Source organism: Gopherus evgoodei, chromosome 7, assembly GCF_007399415.2.
Source record: "Gopherus evgoodei ecotype Sinaloan lineage chromosome 7, rGopEvg1_v1.p, whole genome shotgun sequence".
NCBI lineage: Eukaryota > Metazoa > Chordata > Testudines > Testudinidae > Gopherus > Gopherus evgoodei.
In genome coordinates this window covers 105,532,668-105,559,409 of record NC_044328.1, presented here as the reverse complement: position 1 = coordinate 105,559,409, position 26,742 = coordinate 105,532,668, and the positions used below count along the sequence as shown (strand labels likewise).

The window sequence follows — 26,742 nt, the reverse complement described above, 5'->3', positions numbered from 1 at the left end:
ACTCTCAAGGAGGTAATCTGCTGATCTGATCATGAGACTGGGACCTAATCTTGTGAGCCCTTCAAAAGCAGAGCTTCTACTGATGTCAATGCGGGGGAGGGGTGAACGTGCACATGGAGATCTTGCAGGATGAGGGTCACAAGTCTGAAATTTGAAGTTTGCTATTCTGTGTCACTGAGGTAGCCTGGGTGTATTGTCTGATACGTTAAAAACACTAGTACCGTAACACAATGTTTTCTTAATACAGTGCAATCACTATTTTCCAAACTCCAGTCAAGTGAAGATTGTCTAGTTCCCAAAGGAACTGACAGAAGTTCTGCTCTTGTGGATCAACTAAGATCAGCAGGAATGAAGCTTCTAGCTTCAGTTCTGTAGAACTAGTGAGCTCAGAAGGGCTAGGAGTAAGCTCATGTGAAGTTCCTGCACAGTTTCTTTCCTACAGAACTTGGGCCCTTTCCAAAATCTTATTTTGAGACCTCACTTCAGCAGTGCTTCTATACTTTTAGGATCTTTGCCCACTATTGCTTAATTTCTGCTGGCTTAGGAGTTCCCAGTTAACTACCCTGCCCCTTTCATGAGGACCTTTCAAAACCTTTGTGAATCAAAGTTTACAATGAAATATATATTTTAAAAGCCCCCCAATAAATAGCTACAGTCTGCTTTGTTTTCTTGACTGAAGCATATACACTTGGCACTAATCAAGACATTTTGGAAGACAAAAAAAGCACAACATCATTGTCGAGAGTCTACAATCATCCCTCCCCCACATGTACTGTGCATTTTCTCCTATAACTAGGGAACCTCATAGCCACAACCTCATAGCCCTGCCTATTCTAGTAAAACTTACTAGTGATTATCTTAATCACATTGATTGTAGCAGCAAAAGAGTGTAGTTCACACTTGGTAGCACTTTTTCTTAAAAAACTGCTCTACCCATTTAAATATATTAACTGCAAAGTAGTATTCAGAGATGAATGACTTGCCCCCCCCCCAAAAAAAACAAATAAAAAAGCCACCGGAACCCCTCAAAATATAGATTGTTGGGCTCGTGTGCATCTCTCAGCTTCTGAGACTTGTACTGTATAGTTTGCTGTTGCTTCCTGTCCTACATTGTGGCTGCATAGGAGGGAGTTCCTGCAGAAAGGGGAGAGGAGAAAAAGGGACCACTTTAGTATAAAGAGGATTAAGAAACCTCTTGAAATCTGAGTACAGTACAATTACAAAGTACCTCATGGTGTGGTGTTGCTTTTTTATACATCATCAGGTATGTCAGGGGCTATGTTACTTTGGGGGTGTGTGTATGTGTCTGTCTGTCTTTTGTGCACAAAAATTTCACAGATTTTTGTTTACTTTAAATGCATGGCAGGATTTAAAGTAACATAGACATGTAACCCAGGGGTTGTTTAGGGAGTATATTTATTTATGTAAGGGAAGGATGTACTTAAAAACATGAATATGTAACATGCTATAATACTGCCTAAAGAAAGTTTTTAAAATTGTATTTATTTTTGGTGGTTCTGCTGTAAAATGAGAGAAGAAGTGATTAAAAAAAATACTGAAGGGCCTGCTTCTGCAACCCTTATGTGAGGACCACCCTTTTGTCAAACAGTGGGGACTGAACTGAGTAAAGAGTTAGATTTTGAAGTGGAGTTGTAACAGATCCATACTTTCTGGACGGGGCACAGAGGAAGATACATAATACATATTAAACAGTGGCTACACTTACTTGCATTAGGTAGCTTTTAACCATGCGAGTGTTTCCATTGATTTCAATATGACTACTTGGTTAAATGCTATTTATAATGAGTAACAGGTGTTTGATCAAGTCTGAAGTGGGTAAAGTTTAACTAATTTACTGGTCTAATTCCAGAACCCCTAATATGATCTCTCCAGTTGGACGACTAGGGAACTTCTTATTAAATGAGGCGATCTTCAAATTACTTGCATGTTTTGCTTTTTTTAAAGCTGATTTAATTCCTGGTAGGATATTTGCACATTAAATATTGATATAAAAGTTGAAGCACGTGGTATTCTTTATCATTAGTCAGGTCTTGTCAATGTATCCTTCATGGGTTTATTTTATCCTCTGTGTTTTGCCATATATATGCAGTAAAGAGAACACATAAATTATCTTCTAATGGGTTCATTGTGCTGGCAATACTGCAGCTAGTATTTTACAACGTGGTCATTACATTAGATAGGAACATGTTTGTCCTTTGTTCATTATAAATGTATAGCAACAAAAAATGCTAAAATCTATCACATTCAAGGAACGTAGTGGAAGTTTAGGCTTGTTTCTGCCAACCTTACTCATGTTGCCAAGCACTAAACTCGGTGAAATAGCCACAGTACTAGCCCATGTATATTGGTGGCAGAATCAGTCCCATAGTGTGAAGCAGGATGGGTCAGTCGCCCTACACAATTGTTCAGAAGACTCTCAGATCCAACATAGAAATAATTAAGCAACTACATGATGATGAAATGTTTGGATTGGGCTTTTCATACAAATATTAACAATAGTGAAGTGATGTCTGTTCAGTTAGAATTCTATGTTTTGTTAGCAGTAAACGTTATTTACAATGTTTTTCTGAAACTTTAACTCGCAGGAATAAATCCGCAGTTGAGCTTTTGGAAAGTATTACATTGTTTTTTGAGACTGAATTTACCATTTTTCAAGACCTGCCTTAAATTTATTGGTAGGAGACAAGAGCTGCGGTTCTTATGTGATTCACATTGCCAAAGTCTTGTAAAATCACTCATCATATCTCCTATGTGCATTCACTGTTGCTGATTTAACGAAATACACATGCAGATGTAAAAACCTTCATTTTTAATTAAATAGCTAGAAGTTCTGTGAAAATAAATAAATATAACACGTAATGCTGTATACAGTATCGTATGATTGTGGTTGTCTGTCATGCATATGTGGATGCATGTAACTACTCAGTCTGTGTATTACATTGGGTATTTGCAGTTACATGAACAATTTTGTGTGCTTACCTTGAAAAACTTGGCTGCAATAAGGGAGGAAATAAAAAAAATTAATTCAGAATAGACATTGCAATGAGTCACTACAAAGAAAGCTAAATTGTTTTTCTGTAAGTTATAACCGGTATCTTCAGTGTAGCAATGTTATAGCTTGCACATAACTCTTTGACAAAAGTTACATGAAGTAGTTAGATCAAAGACTAACTACAGGAACTGTCTGTGGTTTTAAATATAGTAGCACAGCCATGTTGAATGCAGAATATTGAGATAGCAGAGACAAAGCAAAATACTAGGCCAATAATTAGGGCACTACCAAATTCATGGCCATGAAGCATCACGGACCATGAAATCTGGTCTCCACCCATGAAATCTGGTCTTTCATGTGCTTTTACCCTATACTATACAGATTTCATAGGGGAGACCAGTGTTTCTCAAATTGGGGGTCCTGACCCAAAAGGGAGTTGCAGGAGGGTAACGATTATTTTAGGGTGGGGGTTGCGGTATTGCCACCCTTACATCCGCGCTGCCTTTGGAGCTGGGTGGCCAGAGAGCGGCAGCTGTTGGCCGGGCATCCAGCTCTGAAGGCAGCGCCCTGCCAGCAGCGGTGCAGAAATAAGGGTGGCAATACCATACCATGCCACCCTTACTTCTGCACCTTCACAGCTGGGTAGCCAGAGAGTGGTGGCTTCTGACTGAGGGCACAGCTCTGAAGGCAGGAGTGCAGAAGTAAGTGTGGCAGTAACATACCATGCTATCCTCATTTCTGTGCTGCTGCTGGCAGTGGCTCTGCCCTCCGAGCTTGGCTCCTGGCGAGCAGACTCCGTTCTCCAACTACCCTGCTCTAAAGGCAACATCGCTGTCAGCAGCAAAAATAGAAGTAAGGGTAGCAGTACCGTGACACATTTTTCCCCCCACCCCCCAACTCCTTTTTGGGTCAAGACCCCTACAGTTACAACACCAGCTATTTAAATCTGAAATTTCACAAAACCATGAAATTTATTATTTTAAAAATCCTATCACCATGAAATTGACCAAAATGGACTGTGATCTGTTAGGGCTTTACCAATAATAGATGACTGCAGCTGCCTAGAATATAAATCTGGTTGAATCTCACGTACAGGCCTAGTTTAGAGAAATTATTTAATTCTGCTACAAATTCTACTAGTATGATGAGCAAGTGCAGCAACATGTGCAATCTCACTAGTGATGAGAATCCTGCAGGGGATTCTCAATGCTTGAAAGGGTTCTCTTGAATCAGTCAAAAAAAAATACCATGTGTAAAAGTTGTTGTGCAATGAAATAAGCCAGACAGATCCTTCTTACTGGGAGAAAGCTAGAGGCGTAGTTTCACACTCACATACTAACTACTTAAGAGATTTTTTTTGTTTGTTTTTTCAGTTTTCCAGCTAAGATAGAGTACAGCTCAAATGCAGCCCCCCTTACTCGGGAACCAAGTAGAAATGGCTTCAGCTGATCCCCTTAATCAGATGGGATAAGCTTGGCTAATAAGGGTCACATGTGAAATAACTGTGACTTGTGTGACAAAGTTCCTCCTCTACCTTGGTGGGTCCTGCGCTTATTGGCAGATTTGCTCACCTCAGTGATCTTCCCCACGGTCTGGGTCAACTTCTCCTGTGTCTGATCAGGAGTTGGGAGGTTTGGGGGGAACCCAGACCCGCCCCCTACTCCTGGTTCCAGCCCAGGGCCCTGTGGATTGCAGCTGTCTATAGTGCCTCTTGTAACAGCTGCATGACAGCTACAACTCCCTGGGCTACTTCCCCATGGCCTCCTCCAAACACCTATCCTCACTACAGGTTTCCTCTTGGTGTCTGATAATGCTTGTACTCCTTAGTCCTCTAGCAGCACACCCTCTCACTCTCAGCTCCTTGTGCCTCTTGCTCCCAGCTCCTCACCCACACTTCCTCTTCTCTGGCTCCTCTCCACCTGACTGGAGTGAGCTCCTTTTAAACCTAGGTGCCCTGATTAGCCTACCTTGATTGACTGCAGGTGATCTAATCAGCCTGTCTGCCTTAATTGGTTCTAGCAAGTTCCTGATTACTCTAGTGCAGCCCCTGCTCTGGTCACTCAGGGAACAGAAAACTACTCATCCAGTGACCAGTATATTGCCCTCTACCAGACTCCTGTACCCCACTGGTCTGAGTCCGTCACAACTTGCCACATGTGACCTAGCTGAATGAACCGGGCTTGAACTTCAAATAAATGGTTAACAGCTGCCAGTAAAGGTCACGGATACCCAGATAGACCAAAAGGTGTTTATGGTATTATCAAAGGTACAAACATAACTGGATCTAGTTTGTAGATACAGGGAGAGCACTGGTCAAGACTATTTTTTGAATACTTTTTCTGTTAGAGATAGAGCTAGCATGGCCCTATAATAAATTTCTTCTCCCTGAATAGACAAGACTAGAATCTGCAACCTCTTCTAGGTCAGATTTCCAGAGACAGTGGAATCCAGGGTTATGGAACAACTATTTGCACATTCACTGGTTGAATTACTTGGGAGCTTAACACCCGAAGAACTGATCTGATCCAAATAGTGCTTGAAAAGAAGGTCTTATCTGGGAAAAGAGTAGCAAAATACGTAAAGTTAAGTATGTTTGGGACTACTTTAATTTACACCTTCTCTCTCCTTGGTGTATAAGACCAATTTAGAATTCCTTGTATATCAGGAGAATGTATGTATTCTCAGTTGTTATCTTTTAAGCATTGTGTTGCAGAAGTGTCTAGAGGCGCTGAATTTGGCTCGAGGAATCTATTGCAAACCATGAAATAGATCTAAACATATTTAGCTCTCAGTTAGATTCTAATAATTTGTACTCTTTCTTGCCTTCCCAAAAAGGAACAGGAGAAGAGAATGAATACCAGTCCTCAAACAAAGCTTTGCTGCTCCTTGTCCTTCCAGCATCCTGTATATGCATACTTATTTCCTGTTAGTTACACACAGCAAATGAGATTTTCATTGTTCATTTTGTTACTTTGATGGCAAAATCTCAAATCCATCTCACATTACAAAGACAAAAGAATAAATCTCACTTTTCACATTCAAAGTTGGGTGGCTAAGGATGCTCTCTCCTGCTGCCATTTTCCTGGCAGGGTTGTGAATTTAGGTACCCAGCTTAGAATAACAAAGAGATTTGGACCCTGTTTTCATAATGGCCTGTAACAGCATCCATTAGATTTTCAGTAAAATCCAAAGAGACACATGTGTGTTTCTAGTAGTTGATATAAAAACTTGTGTAGCTTTTAGTTGAATCCTCTAACCATTCTTGGCCTTGTACATACCAATATACAGACCCCATGGTGGCTAGCTAACTGCATGCATACGGGATCGTAACAGAACTTGCAGTTTTCTGTTAAAAATACTTAGTCTATTGCTGGACCCTAGAGGGACTCTCCATTAGTCATCAACAGGAGTAGGATTTAAATTAAATTTTCAGGGAACAGGAGAACAGGAGAATTGCTGTGTCGGAGACTTGATCAGGTCTTGCATATTCCAAACAGTAGAGGGCAGTAGAAACATACACAGAAGCTAATGTATTACAAAATTTAAAGGTTGGGGGTCTGGTTAGAGTTTAAATGAATTATTTGCACCAATATTATATAAAGAACTGATATATTAGAGGTTAGAAGATTGGGTAAATCATTCTTTTATGCTTTTCTTCAATCTGGTATTAGCCTACAAAATTATGGCCCTGTTGGCATGTACTTTGCATCATTCAACCTACAAAGAAACATTGTGCTGTGAGCAAATCTACTTCAGGATCCTGTGGGGTTTCCCGTGTCCTCAGGGCTGCCTTCCAAATCTCAGGACTTTCAGTGGTATAACATGAAAGTACCACTAAAATACAAAAGAAGAGAAATAAAGAGATGGGTCAAAGAAGACTGTTCTGAGACTCACTTGTGTTTGGATTCACTTGAAGTGGGGGACATGTTATTTTTTTCTCTCTTTTAAAAAAACCCTATTTGTTAGATTTTAATCAAATAGCAATGAGAAACCTTGGGATAGAGAGAGGTGGTCATCCAAGGGGAAAATCATAGGCTTTTTGTTAGCCATTGTAGGAAAGTAGGCTCATAGGATTAGCGTGACATGGTCTGTTCATCCCCCTTCACTCCTCACACAAATAAGGAGTTGCAATTAAGAGCTTTGTATTGTATCAGTTAATACAAAATTCCTTTTGGCTACTGTAACTTTTATTTCATCGTAGAAACTTGACTACCAGTAAGGTAGTAATATGATAAGATGGAAAATGGCTAATCTTACATGAGCCCTTAGTCGTCTTCTAGTACCACAAAGCAAGCTGGCATTAAGCTGAGTAATAAGACACCACTGCTGCCTGTTGTGGTTCATTTCTAAAGTCTGCTTTGTGATGTTATATCCTACCATCTATGGCAGGAAATATTAAATTAGTAATTGTTCAACTAACCTTATAATGGAAGAAGATTAATCTTTTGGACAGATAATTTTATACCCAATTTAAATTGGATCCAAATCAGTTTTTTTGTGTGTGTTAATTGAGAACCACATGTATAAAACACTTAGGTGGTTTGGGTCAGTATAGCTCATTGTTATACCGAGGAGACCAACCTACCCAAAATATAAACTTATAAATTTCTAACTTGATGATTTTACTTTATTTTGGAGCTATATCAACCATTAAACTTCTAATGACTATCTGAAATTAGTATATTTATAATCCCTTGAGAGCTAGAATAGTACTGAACACATTTCAATAGTTTCTTGAAGTACATACCTTTATGTACATTTCACAGCCCAACTATAATATAGCGCATCTTGACATGCTTTTATGTGGCAATATATAAACACATTTTAGAATATGAGGCAAAACCCAGCTTCTTACACAGATCTTTTTTCCCCAATAACAATGCTGGAGAGCAGTCTTCTGGGCCTTTCAATTTTTCAAGTGATTTAAAATAAAGAAGAGAAGTGCTGCAGTCCCTTTTTTGACCTAGTAGGGATAAATCCTTATTTACATGAAGGGCATGCTTTAGCAATAGGAGCAGACTGGTTTTCTAAAACATCATTATTTTGGTGCAGTTCTGCGTGAGACATGCTTGTATTTTGGAACAAAAATGGCTAAAGTAGATTTGTTACTTCCTTCCCCATCGTGGGATATTTTTTATCTAGTTATTTTCATACATCTTGTATTTCCTCTCCCAGGTGGTAGTATATAAATCTCCGGTATCGATAAAGTAAACCTGGTGATGAAGAGAGGATGCCAATCCATGTTTCCTGTAACAATGCCTTATTACTCTAATTCCTGTAATTAAGTCATTGCTTTTCTGTATAATTAGATATCGTACTCTCTCATCTCCTGTGAGATAATAACTGAGAAGAACAATTCTGTCTTGATATATTGAGACCAGGAAGCATTCTGCTTTTAACCTGCCAGTGATGTTGACCCACATGGCGTGAAAGAGGGGCACTTAGTAGCACCTGCTATATTCTTAAAATTACTAACAGCATGTGTTCTAAAACACAGTCGTAGCTTTCCAAAACAGTCTCTGCCCAAAGGTGAATGTGTTGGGATTTCTGTTTGTTTGTTTTGTTTTGTTTTTGTGGAAAGAAATTAATCCCTTTGGGCTATTTTTGAGGTTGACAAGGTAGGGGGGAACACACTCTTTTAGCCAGCACTTCAGTGAAAACAGCTAAAGGTTGACACTTACCGTGGATGCAGTATTAACTGAGAACTAGTGCTTTGGCTTGGTTTAAAAATTATATATTTTTAACTGTCTGTTGGGCACAAAAGAAGAAAAATGTCCTTAAGTCTAGAGGTATACACTTGAAATGGGTACACTGTGTATATATGAGTAGCCAATGCACACATTTTTGTGTGCAGAGAAGTCACAACGGGAACAGGTTGAATGCCTACTCACATGTGCAAGACACACACACACCTATTGCTATATCTGCAGTTGAAGCACAGATGAAAGATTAGGCATCAAGGACTTACAGACACCCAAACCATTTCCTAGTGAGGGTATAAATCAAAACTGTTCCAGACCTGTTTTAATTTAATAAATTATACAACAAATAATAAGAACAAATTTGTAGTGAGATAAATGCTACTTGACCACAGATGCATTATGCTGTTCTGGAAAACTTATGATTTAATAGAAAATACTGTGATTAAATAATATTTCAGTTATGACACTAATCAACTAAATAAAAGACATTTAAAATGAACAGGGATTACTCTCTCATTATCTCAGATTTTTCAACAACACATCCCCCATTGGAGAAGGACAGGATATTGACTATAATTTTCGTCTTTTCCTAGTTTTGTTCGGAATTTAAAGTAGAGATAGGCTCAAGTCAGAAAATTCAGATCCAGATTTTAAATACTGCAAATTTCAGGGGTATTCAGATTTTGGATTACCAGTACTTCCCCAATATGGAGAGAAGATCCTAAATAGTATTGATTTATCTCAGTGAGAGACACTAATTTTCATGTATTTTCTAAATTTATTTCTGAGTCTGTTTCTTCTCATAGACCTCTGGAACCATATAATATTGAGGTTTCTTCTTGGGGTTTAATCCAGAAGAAAGTTAATACAATCTCAGAATGTAAGGTCCTTATAGTAATATTAACTTGTCCAGATGGCTTATATAGAGTACGTGACATGTTTGTGTTCAAATCTTTAATCATGTTCCATGAGTGCCCCTTTCTTGGCATGCTGATGGAATGATCCATGCTTGTTTATACAGCACATTCTGTTGTCTGGGCTTGTGATCTGTCTGTCACACTCCCTTTCCTATCCGTAGGAATCTATAAGTCCTGTTCTTCATTTTCATTGTAATATGTCAGTGTTACAGAACATGCTGAATTCTAGGTAATATTGATAGGAACTGGGCATGCTCTCTGTGCATGGTACACCTCTACCCGATATAATGCCACCCGATATAACACAAATTCGGATATAATGCAGTAAAGCAGCACTCCGGAGTGGCGGTGCTGCGTGTGCTGGTGGATCAAATCAAGTTCGATATAACGTGGTTTCATCTATAACGTGGTAAGATTTTTTGGCTCCTGAGGACAGCGTTATATTGAGGTAGAGGTGTATAAAAATTCAGTCCTTCCACTCTAGTGCTATCCTACCCATATCAGCATATTTGCTTTTGTTGTCATATCGTATTATCTTGGATTTGTATAATACTACATGATTTAAGATAAGAGGATAACCTAATACATAATGTGATATGATACAACTAGAATTTTTCTATGTGTGTTTGTTGTTCAAGCAATGCACACAATCAATATTTTAATATGGTAGGGACACTGATTACTTGCTACTTAAATTACCTTAGGAAGCTCAAGTTTTTGTTATTATACAGTTTAACTGTATTTAACATTTGGATTTTAAATTCATGGAATTAGACATTTATTTGCACAGTGTGTCTGTAGCACTGAATGGCAGTGAAAATCAGGTAATGCTTAATCATACAAATGTACATTTAGAATCAGTGAAGTGGTCATTTTTTACTAGAGGGCTTTTAATTCATTTGTGGTATTTTGAATGTATTTCTAGAAACATGTTCATCAGAAAACATACAGTTGCTGATAGCTTTCCTGTTACTTATGTTTTTAAGGCCAGGTTTTCATTCTCATTATTTTCGGGGCAGGAGGCTCAGTTTTGGCAAGCCCGGGATAAAATTTCAAAGAGCATTTAGGTGACTTTCAGTGATACTTAGTCATGAAAGTCACATAAGTGCTTTTGACAATTTTACCCACAGAGTTTTGTGCCTGCAGAGATGGAGGCTGGTATTTGAAAATATGGCACTTCATTAACATACCAAGGGGGTGGGGGAGAAATGGTTCCTGTAGGATTTGGAAGAAATACATTTTATTTTTGAACGATAAACTATGCTTCATATTCCAAAAGAGAAGTAAAAAGATAGATACAAATCCAGTATGGAGGTAATCAGTTATTTGTTCCCTCTATACTTATTAACAAAAAGACATCAAAGAATAAACATCCTTGTCCAGATTAAAATAATTGACATCGGGAAAAAATAGTAATGCATACATACATATAATGAAAATAATTAGTAAAATTAGTTCAAATTTGACCATTATTTTTTAGGAATATAAATTCATGAAGGGCAGTCACATTTTTAAGGCTCTGTGAGTGTCTGCTACAATTTTAACTTGCTGGTTTCCACCTGATGTAATCTGTTTATAATTGTTCAGTTCAGACTGAAGAGGGTTTTACTAAAAACACTTATCTTTAAACATTATCTTTAAATATTTGAACTGAGACTCAAGAAGTGGCTGTGTATGTGAGAATGGAAACAGACACTACCACCAAGAATTTTCTATACCAGTGAGGGTTTGGCAGAGCAAAGGAGACTGGAATGGAGAATGAATCACATTTAACACATTTTAGCAGATGATCCAAGGGTCAATCATACATGCCCTTTCTAAAATATTGGCCAAAAGCCTATATATAGTTGCTGTTGGATAACTCTGTAGCTACAACAGTTTGTCCTGTCTTCTTCAAATTCTTCTAATCCTTCAGCCTTGCTAATTTGCTTGTGTTTCTTATTTAATTTTTTAATTAGCTTTAGGTGGAACACTGCCATGGCTGGAAATGTCACGTTCTTTGTTAATCCATGGCCACGTGACCATGAGTAAGATTCATTTAATGAATTCTTAAGCAAAGGAGCTATCATCATGTTCTATGTGCTGTCATTTGTTACTGTCCTTCAGTGTTAATGTTGTTAGGTTTGTTATACCTTGCCTTATTTCTGTGTAATTGCAGAGAACTTTTATTATAGCTTCAGAGGTGAATTGTTGTTTTCTAGTTGAATGATTAACCTTATATGATTTATAAATATGTAATAATTCACCAAAATTCTAAATATTTATTTTTAAAAGGGGAATAATGCATCATCCCTTCTAGAATTTGAAGCACATACTCTTTTTAAATACACAAGATATTTCCTATCTTTCTGTGGTTTCTTCTTTTTAAGAAGAAGAATGTCACCTCCCTGGGTAGTGTATAGACACGTCAGCTGGATTCTTTTCCTTTGAAGTGATGGAGTAGCCAACTTTTTGTTATGTTAAAATGTGGAGTCTTTTGGAATGTATGGATTTAAGGTTTACAGACTGAGGCCTGGTCTACACACAGTTTTTGTACTGGTATAATTATGTTAGTTGCAGCCATGGATTGTCTTTTTTATTTTATTTTTGCTTTTCTTACTGATGAAGCAGTACAACTTTTGTATGTAGACCTGGCATAAAAGAAGAATACTTCCATAGTTCTTCCTTGCAAAGCAGAGACTGAAGAATCAAAGCATACCCAAATATACCAGTACCTAAACCCTCCGGAGTAAACTGAAAGGATTTGGGCAGTTACGTATGTAGAATTTTTATGAGTTATACAGAATATACTACAATTCATTTATTAGTACCTTATGAAGCATTACCATGTGAACAAAGTAAATTTTGTAGTGCTCTATCCCTGCCTTTTTACTATATGTCTTTCATCATTAATTCATCATGCTTGTCCTTATTAATAATGTGGATTAGTTTATTCTGTAAAGTAAAATATTCTGAGTGTTGCCTCCAATTTACGCATCTGCTGTTTGGCTGTCAAGACCAGAGTTCCTCTGGCATTCCAGCCTGTCCTTAACTTGTTGCTGATAATGTTTTGCACGAGAACGTAACAGCAAGAGGTGTTCAATAACGCACACTGTAAAAGGGGAGAATGTGGTTCAGTTAAACATTTCCATTATGTCTTCATGTGAGAATTCACAATCTGGTTCTGCTTTGAAATTAAAAAATGCTAAAATGCAACTGTTATGGTTTTAAAATAGTCCTCTACTTTTTGCTCCCACTTTTATATAAAATCCTGGCTATAACTGTGAGGATGAGATTCTGGGCTTTTTCTTTTTCTTTTGTTTAATTCCCTGAAGAGATTCAAACATAGCATAATTGCATTTTAATATGAAGCTGGCTTGCGGTGTTCAGAAGGGAGAGGAGGGAGGGGGAGGAGCCAGGACTCAGCATGCAAAGTAAAGGGGAGGAAGTGTGGGGGAGAAGAGGCGGGTCAATGGTGGGGGCATGCGGGAAGGGTGGAGTGGGCAGGCTGAGGGTTGAGCCCCCGCTCCTGGTACTTGCAGAATAGTGGAAGCAGCCCTGGAACCTAGCGCCCCCCCCTTTTACATTATATCTTATGGGGAAATTGGATTCACTTAACATCATTTCACTTAAAGTCACATTTTTCAGGAACATAACTACAACATTAAGTGGGGAGTTACTGTATTGCTTTCTTCATGTCAGCAATTGCTGTAGTAGCCATAGGGATGTCATTTTGATTAGAAATGATAGTCAAGGTGGTTCATGCACTCATGAATGAGAAGGGAGGAGTCCATGAGACAGACACTCTTCTACCAAAACAGTATGAGAACTTGTGGGATGGTTTTCTGTAGGATAGCTATTTGAACTTGGAAGCTGCTGTAACTTACTTTTTTCCTCCAAGATTTCAAAATATAAATTATTTATGTATATATACTTTCTAAATAAGCCATTTCCCCCTCTTTCTGCTTTCTATCCTTTTATTTGACAATAGTTTGCATAAACTCTATTTGTGCGCCTAGTTTTATGATGCCACCAAATTGTAGGGTAGAGTATGCTGACATCAAGTCATTTTAAATGAGGGGTCACGTTACTCCTTTTTCTCTTGTAAAAGGAAGATCAGAAAAGATCAAAATTAGGATTGTGAGGTGGAATAGCTTAAGATACAAGACATTAACAGTGTTGTCAACTCTTGCAAGTCTCGTGGTAATTGATGTTTTTCTGGAAGCCCAAGCTCCATGAGTCAAGTGATTGTGTGACAGTATCAGTTTTTGATTAATAAAAATTTCATGGTTGTGGGGAAAAGCATGAAAATGTTCACCAAGTATATAGTAGGGGCTGAAAACCCAAAAGGCAAATAAAAAGCACCCAACATTTATTATATTTTAATCTTATAATTTTATGGGGTTCAACACATGATTTTTGAATGCTTGGGACTGGCAGTACTGCACACGGAACACAGTAAAAAACAGTTGCTTGATCTAGAGTCTAGGTCCATGTCACAAAAACCAGTGCCAGGTTTGACTTGATTCTGCATGATTTACAGTCTGCACAAAGAGGCCCACAATTTGGAAAAGCGGAGATGTCAGAAGTGAGCAGTCTTAATATTAACTCGTGTACATTTATGCAACACTTGTCCATGATATTTCCAGGTGTAGTCATTGGCACCAGTTAGCATCTACAGTTATTAAAATATAGAAGTAAATACATGGCTGACTTCTTCAGCTTTAGACAAACAACAGGATGGGTGAGGTTATATCTTTTATTGGACCAACTTCTGTTAGTGAGAGAGACCAGTTTTTGAGCATACACACAGAGCTCTTCTTCAGATCTGGGAAAGGAACTCTGAATGTCACGGTAAAAGGCAAGGTGGAAGAGATTGTTTAGCGTAATTAGTTAACACATATTATAAGGGACCATTCAAGGTAGAGTGCACCCTTAACACAGTCATAGGAGAAAGAGAGGGGGTTGGACATTGGATTTATAGTTTAATATAACAATCTGTAAATTGCTCACTCCCTCTTTTTGTCCTATACCTTCAGAGGTGTTAGTGGGCCACTTTATCTTCAGTAGTTACAATATATGCTAACAACTTATGCTAAATAATCTATTCCACCTTACATTTTGCAGTTAATGCTGGATGTACCTTTCCAGGACCTGAAAGCTTGTCTCTCTCACCAACAGAAGGTCCAATAAAAGATATTACCTCACGCACATTTTCTCTCTAATATCCTGGGACTGACACTGCTACAGCTACACTGCATTCTTCTGCTTTGTTTTTTGTATCGTGTCGTCTTGTATCTTTTCCAAAGCAGCTATTCTTTCATTGCTTTATCTCTGGATGTAAGGTAGGAATTAGTGATATTGACTACAGTGGTCAAGCTACCTTATTGTTTTACCATTATTAAGCAGTACAGGCGAATTATATGTTGCTTTAAGAGTGTGCAGACCTATAAGAATATAGACTGTCACTGTTTTGAGGGGCTTTCTTTAAAGATTTGTAATATTCAAATACTTCAGTGAAAAGGAAAACAATCCTGAATCTTACTTAAACTTGGGTCTTGCCATAAAACCAGGGCCCAGTATGTCATCTATATGTTTTTACTCACTTTCTTTACCACACATAGAATTCACAGTGGGAAATAAATCTTCAGTTATCTCAAACACTTATCTCTGTTTGACAAGGGAGACAACACAGCTGGATAAATAAGGATCAAATTTCTTGTTTCCTAAATCAGTTTGGTGCAATAGAATATGCAGAGCTCTGTTAAATGTTTTTTCATACTATTTGTTTTTCACTGGGCATAGTGAATTCTCCTTGAGATGAACTTGTGTGAAGACATCAGAAGAGTGTCTGTCATTTCACAAAACAAAAAAGTGACTGTGACAGAATGGGATCACTGACTTATTTACCAAAAAGCCAAACAAATTTTAATATAATTCTTGTGGTGTAAATTCACTTGTTTTTCAAACTTTGTCATGTTGACTATTTGGAGATAGCATTTGTTTGTTGAAATGTATATATTGGAAAGACCTAATGTCAACTGTGTGTGCACATGTGCATGCGAGCACACACACACACACACACAAAATCAACTTTTATTTCCTTATTTTAAGTAATTTTAATATAAAATGTTCATATTGTCTTGTCAAACTGCATGCAATATACAATGTGTAAGTGTTTCTCTCATGTTTTTGGTTAGAAGTAAAATATTTTTAATATAACTATATAATGTAAAGTGCTCATGTGACTTAGGAGCCTAAACTCATTTTCAAAGTGACGTAGGCACTTTTGAAAATTTTACCCATCGTCTTTACCAGTAGTGCAACTGTTAGCATATTTGGGGCATAATTAATTAAACTATATTAATATGCAGGGGGTTTGTGTGTCTTTTGTGGGGTGCATAGTGTTCTAACAATTCATGAAAGGAAAGATCAAACAGTCTCAACCATCATTAGGGAAGACTTGTAAGTGGAAAATAATAGCAGCCTTGTGAAACTGATCACATTCAGAAATGGAATAAGCACAGTGCATTTTAAAATTATATAAGGACCCAATCAGGCAAACAAATGCACTACAAGAATATTTGCTTCTGCTCAGAGTAATTTGATTCTGGGCATCAGGAACTATGCTTGAAGTGAAACTGTTGGATTTGGGCTGGTAAGTTTTGACGTCTACTTTGCTGAAGCATGATAGTTGTAAGAGAACAGAACATTCCCATTAGGCTGTGGTGGCTGAAGCACTTGTTTTGATCAGAAGTTCAATTCTTCTTTGGATCACTTTTCTGAAATGAGTCTTGATGTTTTTGATACCTCCAAGTGTATAGATTTTTGTATGCCGCCATTTTCCAGGAAACAGTGCAAAAAATGGACATGAGTTATTTGAAAATGACTTACAATTGTTGTGCTGGTGTAAAATAGTGGCCTGGGTCAATCAAAGTAATAAATAATGATGACAGAGTGCACACTGGCTTGGTTTTATACTCTCTGAAAAATGATTTAGAGTCACATTTAAATTGAAACCTTATGCAAAAGAAATAATCAAGAGACCCTTGAAACTATTAGGGTTGACCTTTTTATACAGATACTCTTCTTTTTAATAATAATATAACCACCCCCAAGCCTTGCCTGACATTTAACAAAAGGTGAAACTAACCCCTTATGCAGAGATCCCATTCTAGACTTACATACCACTTAAAGTCCCACTTAAGCACCATTTTGAAGGCTTATGTGGTAGAAAGGCCTTGTACTGGTCCGTAGTGAACTGCATGCAAAATTAGCTATAAAATAAGCTTAGTTCTGTTAAAAAAAATCTTAAATATTTCCCAGTATTTACATTTACTTGTATAAAGTAGGAAAGTTTTATTTAAAGATAATAGTAGAGTGCACCTGTCTTTAAATGACAGCTCAGTATCTGAGCAATAAGTTTCAGTCAAAAAGTTCTCACTAACTTCTCATTAAGATGTTATGTGTTAAAATTACTACTAGGGAGGTTATGCTGCTCTGACAGAGCTACCATCCTCCTACCGTCAGATTAAAATAGGTGTCTGGTGGATACCTACATGGAGGTTGAAGATCCTGTATCCTTTTATCAACAAATAGCCATGGCAAGTTTGATTCATGCAGCTAATTATTCTACTACCTCTGAATTATGTCTAAAATGGGGTTTATTGTTTGAATTACTGTGAGGTGATATGAGGAGGTGGGAGGATAGGAAGAGGAAGCAAGCCAATAAGAAAACAGTGGCACAAAAAAGTGAATATAGAACTAATAGTCACATGTAGCTGTTATCCTCTTAAACTATCAATATGCGTAAAGAAAGAACAAATGGTTAAAGTAGTATTTTGTGATGTCTGTTACATGCTTACTTATCTGTTTCAAGATCTTCTTGCTGGCAGCTTAGTAATCTTTACTTATGTCTGAGCTTTTCTTTCCATTTTATTTTACAGAAGAAACGGAAACAGAGTACCCAAGATGAAGATGCAATCAGTATCTGCAGCCTTGATGCAAGCGTGAGTAATTTCTTTAGGGTTTTTTTTTGTCTTGAACTAAAATGCGGATATCCTGTTGTTTCCTGAAACAGAGGTACATTGGCCATTTCTGCTGCAGCCTGTTCATTCATGACCTGAAATAACACTAGTTTTGCATACAACTTAAATTTAACATATCATTGCCAACTAAACTGAAAATGTCCTGTTCCTATAGTGTAATAATTGGAGGATAATAATGTCAGAAGTATAGACTGTTGTTAGAAAGTAATGGATCCCCAGCCCTAGATAAATATCAGGACAAAAACTCAGTGTGAAGCCAAGACACTAAACCAGATGTGAATTTGTTCCATTGCATCATTGTAGTGATTTGATTTTATTTCAGTTATATCAAATGATGCATTATGTTAATACTTTCAAAGTGTATAACCTTAGTATTAGTGCAATAGTGAGAGCTAAGTGCATCATTACTGAAGACCTATATTGTGATTGTTCTGTGGAATATTTCTGACATTTAGAAGCCAACTTCTACGCAAAGGATACAGTTTTGAAATGTGTACAGTTTTCTGTTCAAATAAGCTGTTCCTAATTGGCTGATTCTCCTCGATTCCGCCTGTCTCCTCCTTAAGACTCCCCTTCCTCCTTCCGCTCCCGCCTCCAAAAAACCCCCCAAAACTGATTCTGTAAATAAATTTGAGCTATCCAGTAGTCTTATTTGGTAACACTGATTTCATTTTTATGTAAATGATGATTTTACTACACTGATCAGTGTCTGCTTAGTTTAAAACACTATTTAGCTTCAGGAGCTGAAAGTTTCCCATTGACTTCAATGACTGTTGGATCAGGCTTTTAGTGAGGACAAGTATACAGTAAATTGAAATAACTGTTATTTTTCATACTAAGGTTATAATTCTTACATGAGGAGATTCTTACACTTTAAGAGACATTGTCAGATTAAAATCACACTTCTCTCTGAAAATAACATTTAAGATTTCTCAACTGAATTAGAGGGAGATTTTTTTCTTTTTTCCTTTCTCAGTGTTTGTTTTGTGTATAATCATTTTCACTGTTTTCTCCTGTGCTCATTTACCGACCCTAATGCGGGTTCGGGTGAACTTTTAATTGAGAGAGGAAAATTAAAACCAGACAGAATTCAAAAAAACCACGTGGCCTTTTATTAACAGGGAAAAAAATCACAACTTGGGCTGGGGAGGGGCACTTTTACCAACTAGCAGTACTATTAGAACAAGAACATTCACACAACTAGAAGCAATCTATTTACATCCATTAACAAGGAACCAGATAATTCAAAATTAACTGCTCCCTAAAATTCAAAATAAATACACCAAATTAAATGAACTATGCGCACATTAACCAAATACTGTAAAACACACCAACTAACTACAATAGCAATTATTACAACAATTCAGCTCTCATATACTGTATATGCACAACTTTATTCTAAGCAAGGGAAGGAGAGAAAAAGAGGCTAAGCAAAACACAGAGTGTTTACAGAAATTAGAAGGCAAATACCATATTCCAGGCGATGCTGACCAGCAGTACAGACACCAGAAGCATACCGAATCCGTAGAAGGTAATCTGGAAAAAAAAATGTCACATCCCAAGCCGGCTATATCCGGAGGAGACTCCTGGCTGAAGGGTTGATCAAGTCCTTCAGTCAGTGTGTGGATACTCCTGCAGATCCTGGCACGAGGCATGGTTTTATTCAAAGGCTCTTTTACTTTTGTCAGCATCTGATTGGTCCCTAGCTCCTTCACCTTCCAGGTTCTGAGCTGGTGCCCTCTATGTAGATAGAATCTGCACACGGCACACTAGAAGCTACTAGAAGCTGCACCCAGCACACTAGCAGTATTTTGCACACGACCCTAATCTGACCGTTTGAACTGAACTACAATTGGTCAGACTGGATTCCTTTGCTCACAGTACACTGGTATTATGCACACAGCACTAGCCTGACCCTTAGGTGACCAGGCAAAAAGAGCAAGAAAATGCACATGGCACTATAATGTTGCACACTGCACCTTAAGGTAGCACACAGCACCACGGTGTTGCACACAGTACCAGTGTGACCTTTAGATGACCAACAATTGGCCATACGGACACCATGTTAGAATAGAGGCCTTAGGGCTGCGACACTCATTTAGTAAGTTTCTCCTTTTGCTGCAGATCTTTCACACTGTATGGTGAGGAGAAAGTCATTTTAAAAAATACAAAATTTGGATTTTGCCATCACATAACATGGCAGGATTTTTCAGAATCAGGTGTGGTACCTGAAACAACTTTGCATTCATTTTTCTAAATTATGGATTAGCTTTCAAGTTGGTGGTGCCTTTTTACTGCTAATATTCAGTGGTGAGTGGGGGCTATACAACTTATCAAATTTCTCACTGTGAGATATGTGTATTTCTTCCTTATGAGTATCTGACTAAGAGACACTCTCATAGATTTACACCCCAGATGTATATAAATTAGGTTTATTCAGTAGTTCTCACTTTTAGCCAGAACTACAGCTAACCAAAGGGTTTTTTATATCATGGCTTTCTGTTGTTTTCAGGCACAGAATGGGCCTAACTGAAATAAATTTATCTGAATCATATTTATATTTCTTCTGCAATATCAGGGTCAAAATAATTCAAATTATTATTGTAAAATAGGTTATTCCATTATATAAATGCAGCACCCAAAATAACCTATGTGAGATCAATCGAATTTCATGAGTGCTTCATGCTCCCCATGATGTGCCAGCCAATTTGCTTAGAAGGTTATTACATGACCTCACTTTAGCCACAGTTTTCCTCAGGTGGCTAAGATATGTGAGAAATATTATATCTAGGGTTAGTCTGAGGTAAACTGGTTGGGGATCTGTATTTCAAGCGATGTCCATTAAGAAAGAGAATCAGTTCTTGGGCTGCTGTGGCATTGTAAAGATGAAACGTATTTGAAACTGTCTTGGTCACACTTGGTTATAAATGTCACCATACAAGTATTTGGCCATCTTAATCAAATCAGCATTGAGAGTGTCTTCAAAGTACTGGGAATGACAGTGCTTGGTTACCTAAGTAAATGTCATCTGCATACATCTGGGTCAGTCATTTGCTTTATCTTAAGTTCTTCATGCATGTTGTCATAAAATGAACAAAATGTTGCAACCATTTGGCTCCTTCCAGGAGCTGAAGTTGTAGCAGAGGATATTGCATTCTCCTTTAGGGGTTATTCTTGCTGAAAGATATTTGGTGATGATCATTGGTCATTTGCAGAATGCTGGCTGATCAGATGGCACTAGCTCATTTTCATTTCTAGTTGCCAAATCCTATTAAAAAATATCTTTACATATTTTCCTCATACTTCTTTCTCATATAAACAATTGCTATCGTTGCCACAGGAATAGTATATAAATGTGAATTGGAGGGAAGGTGGTCCATGTAATTGTAAATGGTTAGGTAGTTGGTCTGTGAGACAACCTCTGCTAAATTGTGGTCCTTGTTATAAAAATAATTGTGAATTCTTGCTGTAGAGGGAGTCTGTTAGTGTAATATATACATTGAAGGCACCTAAAGAAAGTCTGAGTTACAATGTAGATTTCTTCTAAACTGTTTCAAATTTGTTTAGACTCACCTCTGATTTTTGGTCCGGTAATCTAGATGTTCCTTAGATCACGACTGAAGAAGTTTTGAAGAATTATATGTGAAAATCCCTTTCAAGGGCCTGATCCACATCTGACTGTTGCTCTTTTTCCTCATGTTCATGAGTGTTAAACCATTTATTTACTTTATCAAATACAAAAACCAGTAAAGCATCCCCATCCCTAGCTCTTTCATGTAACTTTTTTCTCCATAATTCATAGTCTTTGGCCTGATCCAGCAAGGTGCCAAGTGCCTCCTGTGAGGCTGTGAGTATCCTTACTTCCAACTCAAGTCAATGGACTTTGTCGGCACTAGGAAATTTCTTACATCTTCAAGGCTGCAGCTGCACCAGTGCTACCCCTGATTCATCTAACCCTAGTCAGAGCATGGTGCTCACCTGCTTACGGGACTGGAGCATATAATTATAGTATATAATGGTCATTTAAGGATACTCCTGTGTTGAAGGCCTCATTGGATGTTTACTATGCAATGGAATTTTCACTTAGTTTTATGTTACCATGTCATGTATTTCATAATAAACTCTGGTCAAGTACAGTTTCTTATTCTTAGACTACAAACGATGGTTATCTGCTGTGTTGAACATGACATAACCATGCAGTTTTTGGTTTTACTGGCAAATGAAAATGCTTTTCAGTGTTATCAGCAGGATGCAGGCTTTCCACATCTGTAGAGTTGAAAATTATTTGTAGAGATGCTTTTTTCCAGTCCCTTAATGGGATACCTAGTTGGATAAGTGCATAGGTTTGTAAATGGCTTTCTCAAAGTGTTAAACGAGACATTCTGAAAGTTTCTAAGATTTTTGTTAGCTTTGTTTTCAAGCTTTCTTTACAGTATAATGAAATTGCCTTCTCATCAAGTATTGTAGACTCCCTAAATGTCACTGAATAAGTGGCTGTGAAAAATGTGAACACTTTTTTTAATCCTTTTCTGAGTACAAAACAGTTTTCCCAATAGGGGAGAATTTTAGCCGATTCTAGCACTTTATTTCAAAAGGCAGTGATGTTAGAGATGAGCTAATTAAGGGTAGTTGGGGAATGAACCATTTGCATTTGGCTGTACATATCAAGGTAAAGTTTTGAAAAGAGAGGGCATTTTCCCCCCTTGGATACCAGCTGTAAACTAGAAGTTGATGTTTCTTTTTGCCAGTTATCTGCCTAGCTTCAGGTACTTTGACTTACTATAACTTTCATATTTACAATAGTTTTACATTAGATCTTTAACACCATTGCATACCATTGAAGAAACAGTATTTATATGAATGTAAAGTACTTGATATAATTCCCAGAATACATTCTACTGACAGGTGCTCTGCATGTAGAACAAAAGTAATGTTCTCTTTTTTTGTACAGTATGTGTTTCCAGAATGGCCTTTGTAAATTAAATGTTACTGAAAAGGTGTTAAAGAAGGCCACACCTAGAGTGTGTGAAGGTGTAATCCTCAGTGACAGGATTATTTTGCTTACGTGGAAAGGATGGGAATGTGGCCCAGTGCTTGGAGTTAAGAGATTAAGGCCCTGTCTACACTGGCAAATTTCTGCACTGTAAAGCCACTTTCTGTACTGTAAATCCTGAGGTATACACACTGCCAAGCCACTTAGCTTGCAGAAACTGTGCAATTGCAGCACTTTAAAAAAAACACCCCGATGAGAGGCATACAGCTTTCTGCGCCGGGACTACAGTGCTGCAGTGCCAGTGTAGACACTGGGGACAATTACAGCTCACATGCCAGTTGAGAGTGGACCGAGCCAGGAGGAGGAAATCTTGGATGTCGAGGGGGAGGGGGACCCAGAGGCAGAGGATGACTCAGAGGTGAGAAAGGCATGCAGCCAGGAGCTCTTTTCTATCTGGAGGAGGCTAGCCAATAATAGCAGTTGTATCTTGATGTAGCGCAAACAGGAGTGGAGGCCCCTGGTAAGTGGACTGGATTTTGGGAATCTCTGAAGCAAGTTGTTGGGGGCAGGAGGGTTACAGAAGGCAAGGTTGTCTCCCACCGCATGCCTAGTCTGAGCCACGGATCAGGCTGTTGATTGACTTCCTCACTTCACGGGAATACGACTGAGATCTCCAGGAAACTCTCATGGAGAGACTGGGCAATCTGCTGCCGCAGGTTCTTCAGCAGAGCTGCTTTGTTTCTTAACTCATTAACAATAACTTTCCCGTGCCACTGTGTCATCATGGGGGGGACAGACATGACCATTGCTGCACACAGGTGAGCCGCATAGGGCCAATAGGCCCATAGTGGAAGCTGTAGTCTTAGAGAAGACCCTCTCTTGATTTCCTGCTCACCCTCAGTAGCGAGATATCTTCCATAATGATCACATCCTGTGGAAAGTGTGAGGACAGGAAGGATTATCAGGCCCCCTCTACAGAGCTGGCTCTCCCCAAGAGCCACGTGCCCAGTGTACAGCAGGGTCTGGGAAGACTGATTTACCCTGCCTCTGTGGCTACGCACCATTTTGGGGGTCTTGTGGCTCATGTATGCTTGCCTGGGGTCAGTCAGTTAGTGAGAGGTGTGAGAGTACTGGCTGTGTTTTAAATCACTGAATCAGTGTTATCTGTGTTGCAAACAATACTGCTTCTATAAAATGCTGCATTTAAACTTCACAGAGATGACCTTGGGAACCCAGCCCAGCCTCCCTCTTTTTTTATCAACGGTTGAACAGCTGCGCACAATTAGAAAGCAGCCAAGAAGAACTAAAGAGGACTTTCTGCGTGATGTTATGATGCATTCTGCCGCTGAGAAAAAGGAACTGAAGGAGTAGCGGGACAGCGAGAAGAGGGACTGAAAGGAGAATGCGGCACACGAGAATGAAGCCATGGAGCCGCTCTTAAACAGTATGGAGTGCCAAGCAGACACGCTCCAGGTGATTCTAGCTCTGCAAACCGAGCAGCTCCACGCCTGCCTGCCATCCCCTGTAGCCACTGTTGCAAAACTCTTTCCCATGCTCTCCCCAGACACTGCCAATACACTCATATCAACCTCCTGGCTCCAGTCTATACCCATGGCATTCCAGTCCTCCCCTGTCAGCCCATTTGTGTAAAGCCATCCAAAATGTCACACGCGTTGCCCAGAGTCACGGTCTTTCCGAGCAGGATGCGATTAATGGCCCTGCATACTTCCATCAACATGAGTCCATCAACGATCGGTAGCAATCTGGAGTAGCTAGCTTCCACAGTGCAATCACCATGCGTTTCTCCAGTGGCAGGGAAGCTCTCCTTCTCGTGTCCTTGTGCCACAGGGCTGGGGTGAGCTCATCACACAGTCCCATGAATGTCAAGTATCAGAGGGGTAGCTGTGTTAGTCTGGATCTGTAAAAGCAGCATAGAGTTCTGTGGCACCTTATAGACTAACAGACGTATTGGAGCATGTATTCACCCACAAAAGTTCATGCTCCAATACGTCTGTTAGTCTATAAGGTGTCCAGGGGCGGCTCTAGCCATTTCGCCGCCCCAAGCACGGCGGCACGCCGCGGGGGGCGCTTTGCTGGTCACCAGTCCCGTGGCTTCGGTGGACCTCCCACAGATGTGCCTGCAGAGGGTCCGCTGGTCCTGCCGCTCCGGTGGACGTCACGCAGGCGTGCCTGCAGATGCTCCACCGAAGCTGCGGGACCAGAGGACCCTCCGCAGGCACACCTGCGGGAGGTCCACCGGAACCGCCTGCCGCCCTCCCGGCGACCGGTAAAGTGCCCCCCGCGGCATGCTGCCACAAGCACACACTTGGCGTGCTGGAGCCTGGAGCCGGCCCTGAAGGTGCCACAGGACTCTTTGCTGCTTTTACAGTCCCATGAATGTGGCTTTCCTCATCCGAAATTTCTGCAGCCACTGCTCGTCATCCCACACGTGCATCACAATGTGATCCCACCGCTCAGTGCTTGTCTCTCGAACCCAAAAATGCCGTTTCACTGTGATCAGCACTTCTGTGAATGCCACAAGCAATCTCGTGTCATATCTAGTACATGTGGTGAGAGCACGAGGATTGTTGGGATGTGAAGGAATGCATCGTGGGGCATTGGGACAGGACCCAGGATACCCCTCGACCCTCCTCCATATTCCCACAACTCTTAGCAGCAGAAGAGGAAGAAATGCTGTGTGGGATAGCTCCCCAGAATGCAATTTCCCCAGAGTGCTCTGAATACCGCTACAAGTGCCACAAATGTAAACGTATTATTGGGCAGGCCGCTGACTGTGTGAATACACAACAGCAGTTTCCCTTCAGCGGTCTCTGAGCGGCGCTGTAACTCTAACTCTACCAATGTAGACATGTCCTTTGTTTCTGTTCCTAGTCCTGCCAATGACTGTGGGTAGGTCACTTAACCTCTTTGTGATACAGTTTTCTCCATCTGTAAAATGAGGACAATTCTGTATCTCAGACAGTGATGTGAACAGTAATTATGGATAGAGAGCTCTGAGATTCTCCTGTGAAAGACTCCATAGAAATACAAAGTATTATTAATTGTTATTCAAGTGGTTGGGAGTTAAGAGGCTGGGGAAAAAGAGGTAGGAAAGGAGAAAGAGGGATTGAAAGCAGTGAAGCCCCAGGAGTTGTTAAGTGTTTATACACAGAAAAAAGATCATTGTACTTTTTCCCGCAAACAAGCCTTCTTCCATGTAGGTTGTAAGACTGTGTAAAAATATGCCATTTTGCTAACTCATCCTGGTAGTCAGTGGCATTGCTGGTTCACCTTAGTGGCATCTGTCTCACGCTGGAACTGTTCTTGACCAGTTTCTCATTGACTGCTTCCACCTTCCTGATGTGTGATGTTTCTGCAGTTGTGAGGGAGTTGGCTGCTCTCAAGCTAGAATTTTATGCACAAAGAAGATATTCTGGGACCCTGTTTGCTATCTCAGGATTGGAGCTACTGTTGACTTATTTTGTTCAGAACTTTTCAGTGTGGCAAGTTGTGGAGAACAGCTATGTGTTCCTCCACCTCCATTTCAACCTGTTGTGTACCCTCATTCCTCAGCACCATTAATTAGTCCACCATTAATGTAATTGCTTTTTTAAATAAAAAAGTGTTTTTTGGAGACAGCTGATGCTCTCCCTGTCATAACTACAAAGGGAAGGGAACAGCCTTTGTACAATACTATAAAATCCCTCATGGCCAGAGACACCAAAATCCTTTTACCTGTAAAGGGTTAAGAAGCTCAGGAAACCTGGCTGACACCTGACCCAAAGGACCAATAAGAGAACAAGATACTTTCAAATCTTGATGGGGGGAAGTCTTTTGTTTGTGCTCTTTTTGAGGGGGGTTGTTCGCTCTTGGGACTAAGAGGGACCAGACATCAATCCAGGCTCTCCAAATCTTTCTGAACCAGTCTCTTATATTTCAAACTTGTAAGTAACAGCAGGGCAAGGTGTGTTAGTCTTATTTTTGTTTTCTCAACTTGTAAACTTTTTGTTGAGAGGATTTTTACCTTTCTTTCTTTAATTAAAAGCTTTCTTTTTAAGAACCTGATTGATTTTTCCTTGTTTTAAGATCC

The 26,742-nt window shown here is 39.3% G+C and overlaps 1 protein-coding gene across 2 annotated transcripts in view; it reads left to right on the top strand.

Moving 5' to 3' along the window:
- Window positions 1-26,742, top strand: part of ARHGEF3 (Rho guanine nucleotide exchange factor 3) — a 261,653-nt gene that overhangs the window by 106,754 nt on the left and 128,157 nt on the right. The window contains exons 1-2 of one of the 2 annotated variants that reach the window (XM_030568683.1): window positions 1,160-1,264; window positions 17,558-17,620. In XM_030568683.1, the coding sequence (XP_030424543.1) occupies window positions 1,232-1,264; window positions 17,558-17,620 (96 nt within the window). In that variant the 5' untranslated portion in view covers window positions 1,160-1,231. Of the gene's footprint in view, window positions 1-1,159; window positions 1,265-17,557; window positions 17,621-26,742 lie in introns of those variants that run through there. The other variant, XM_030568685.1, reaches the window with a different exon arrangement.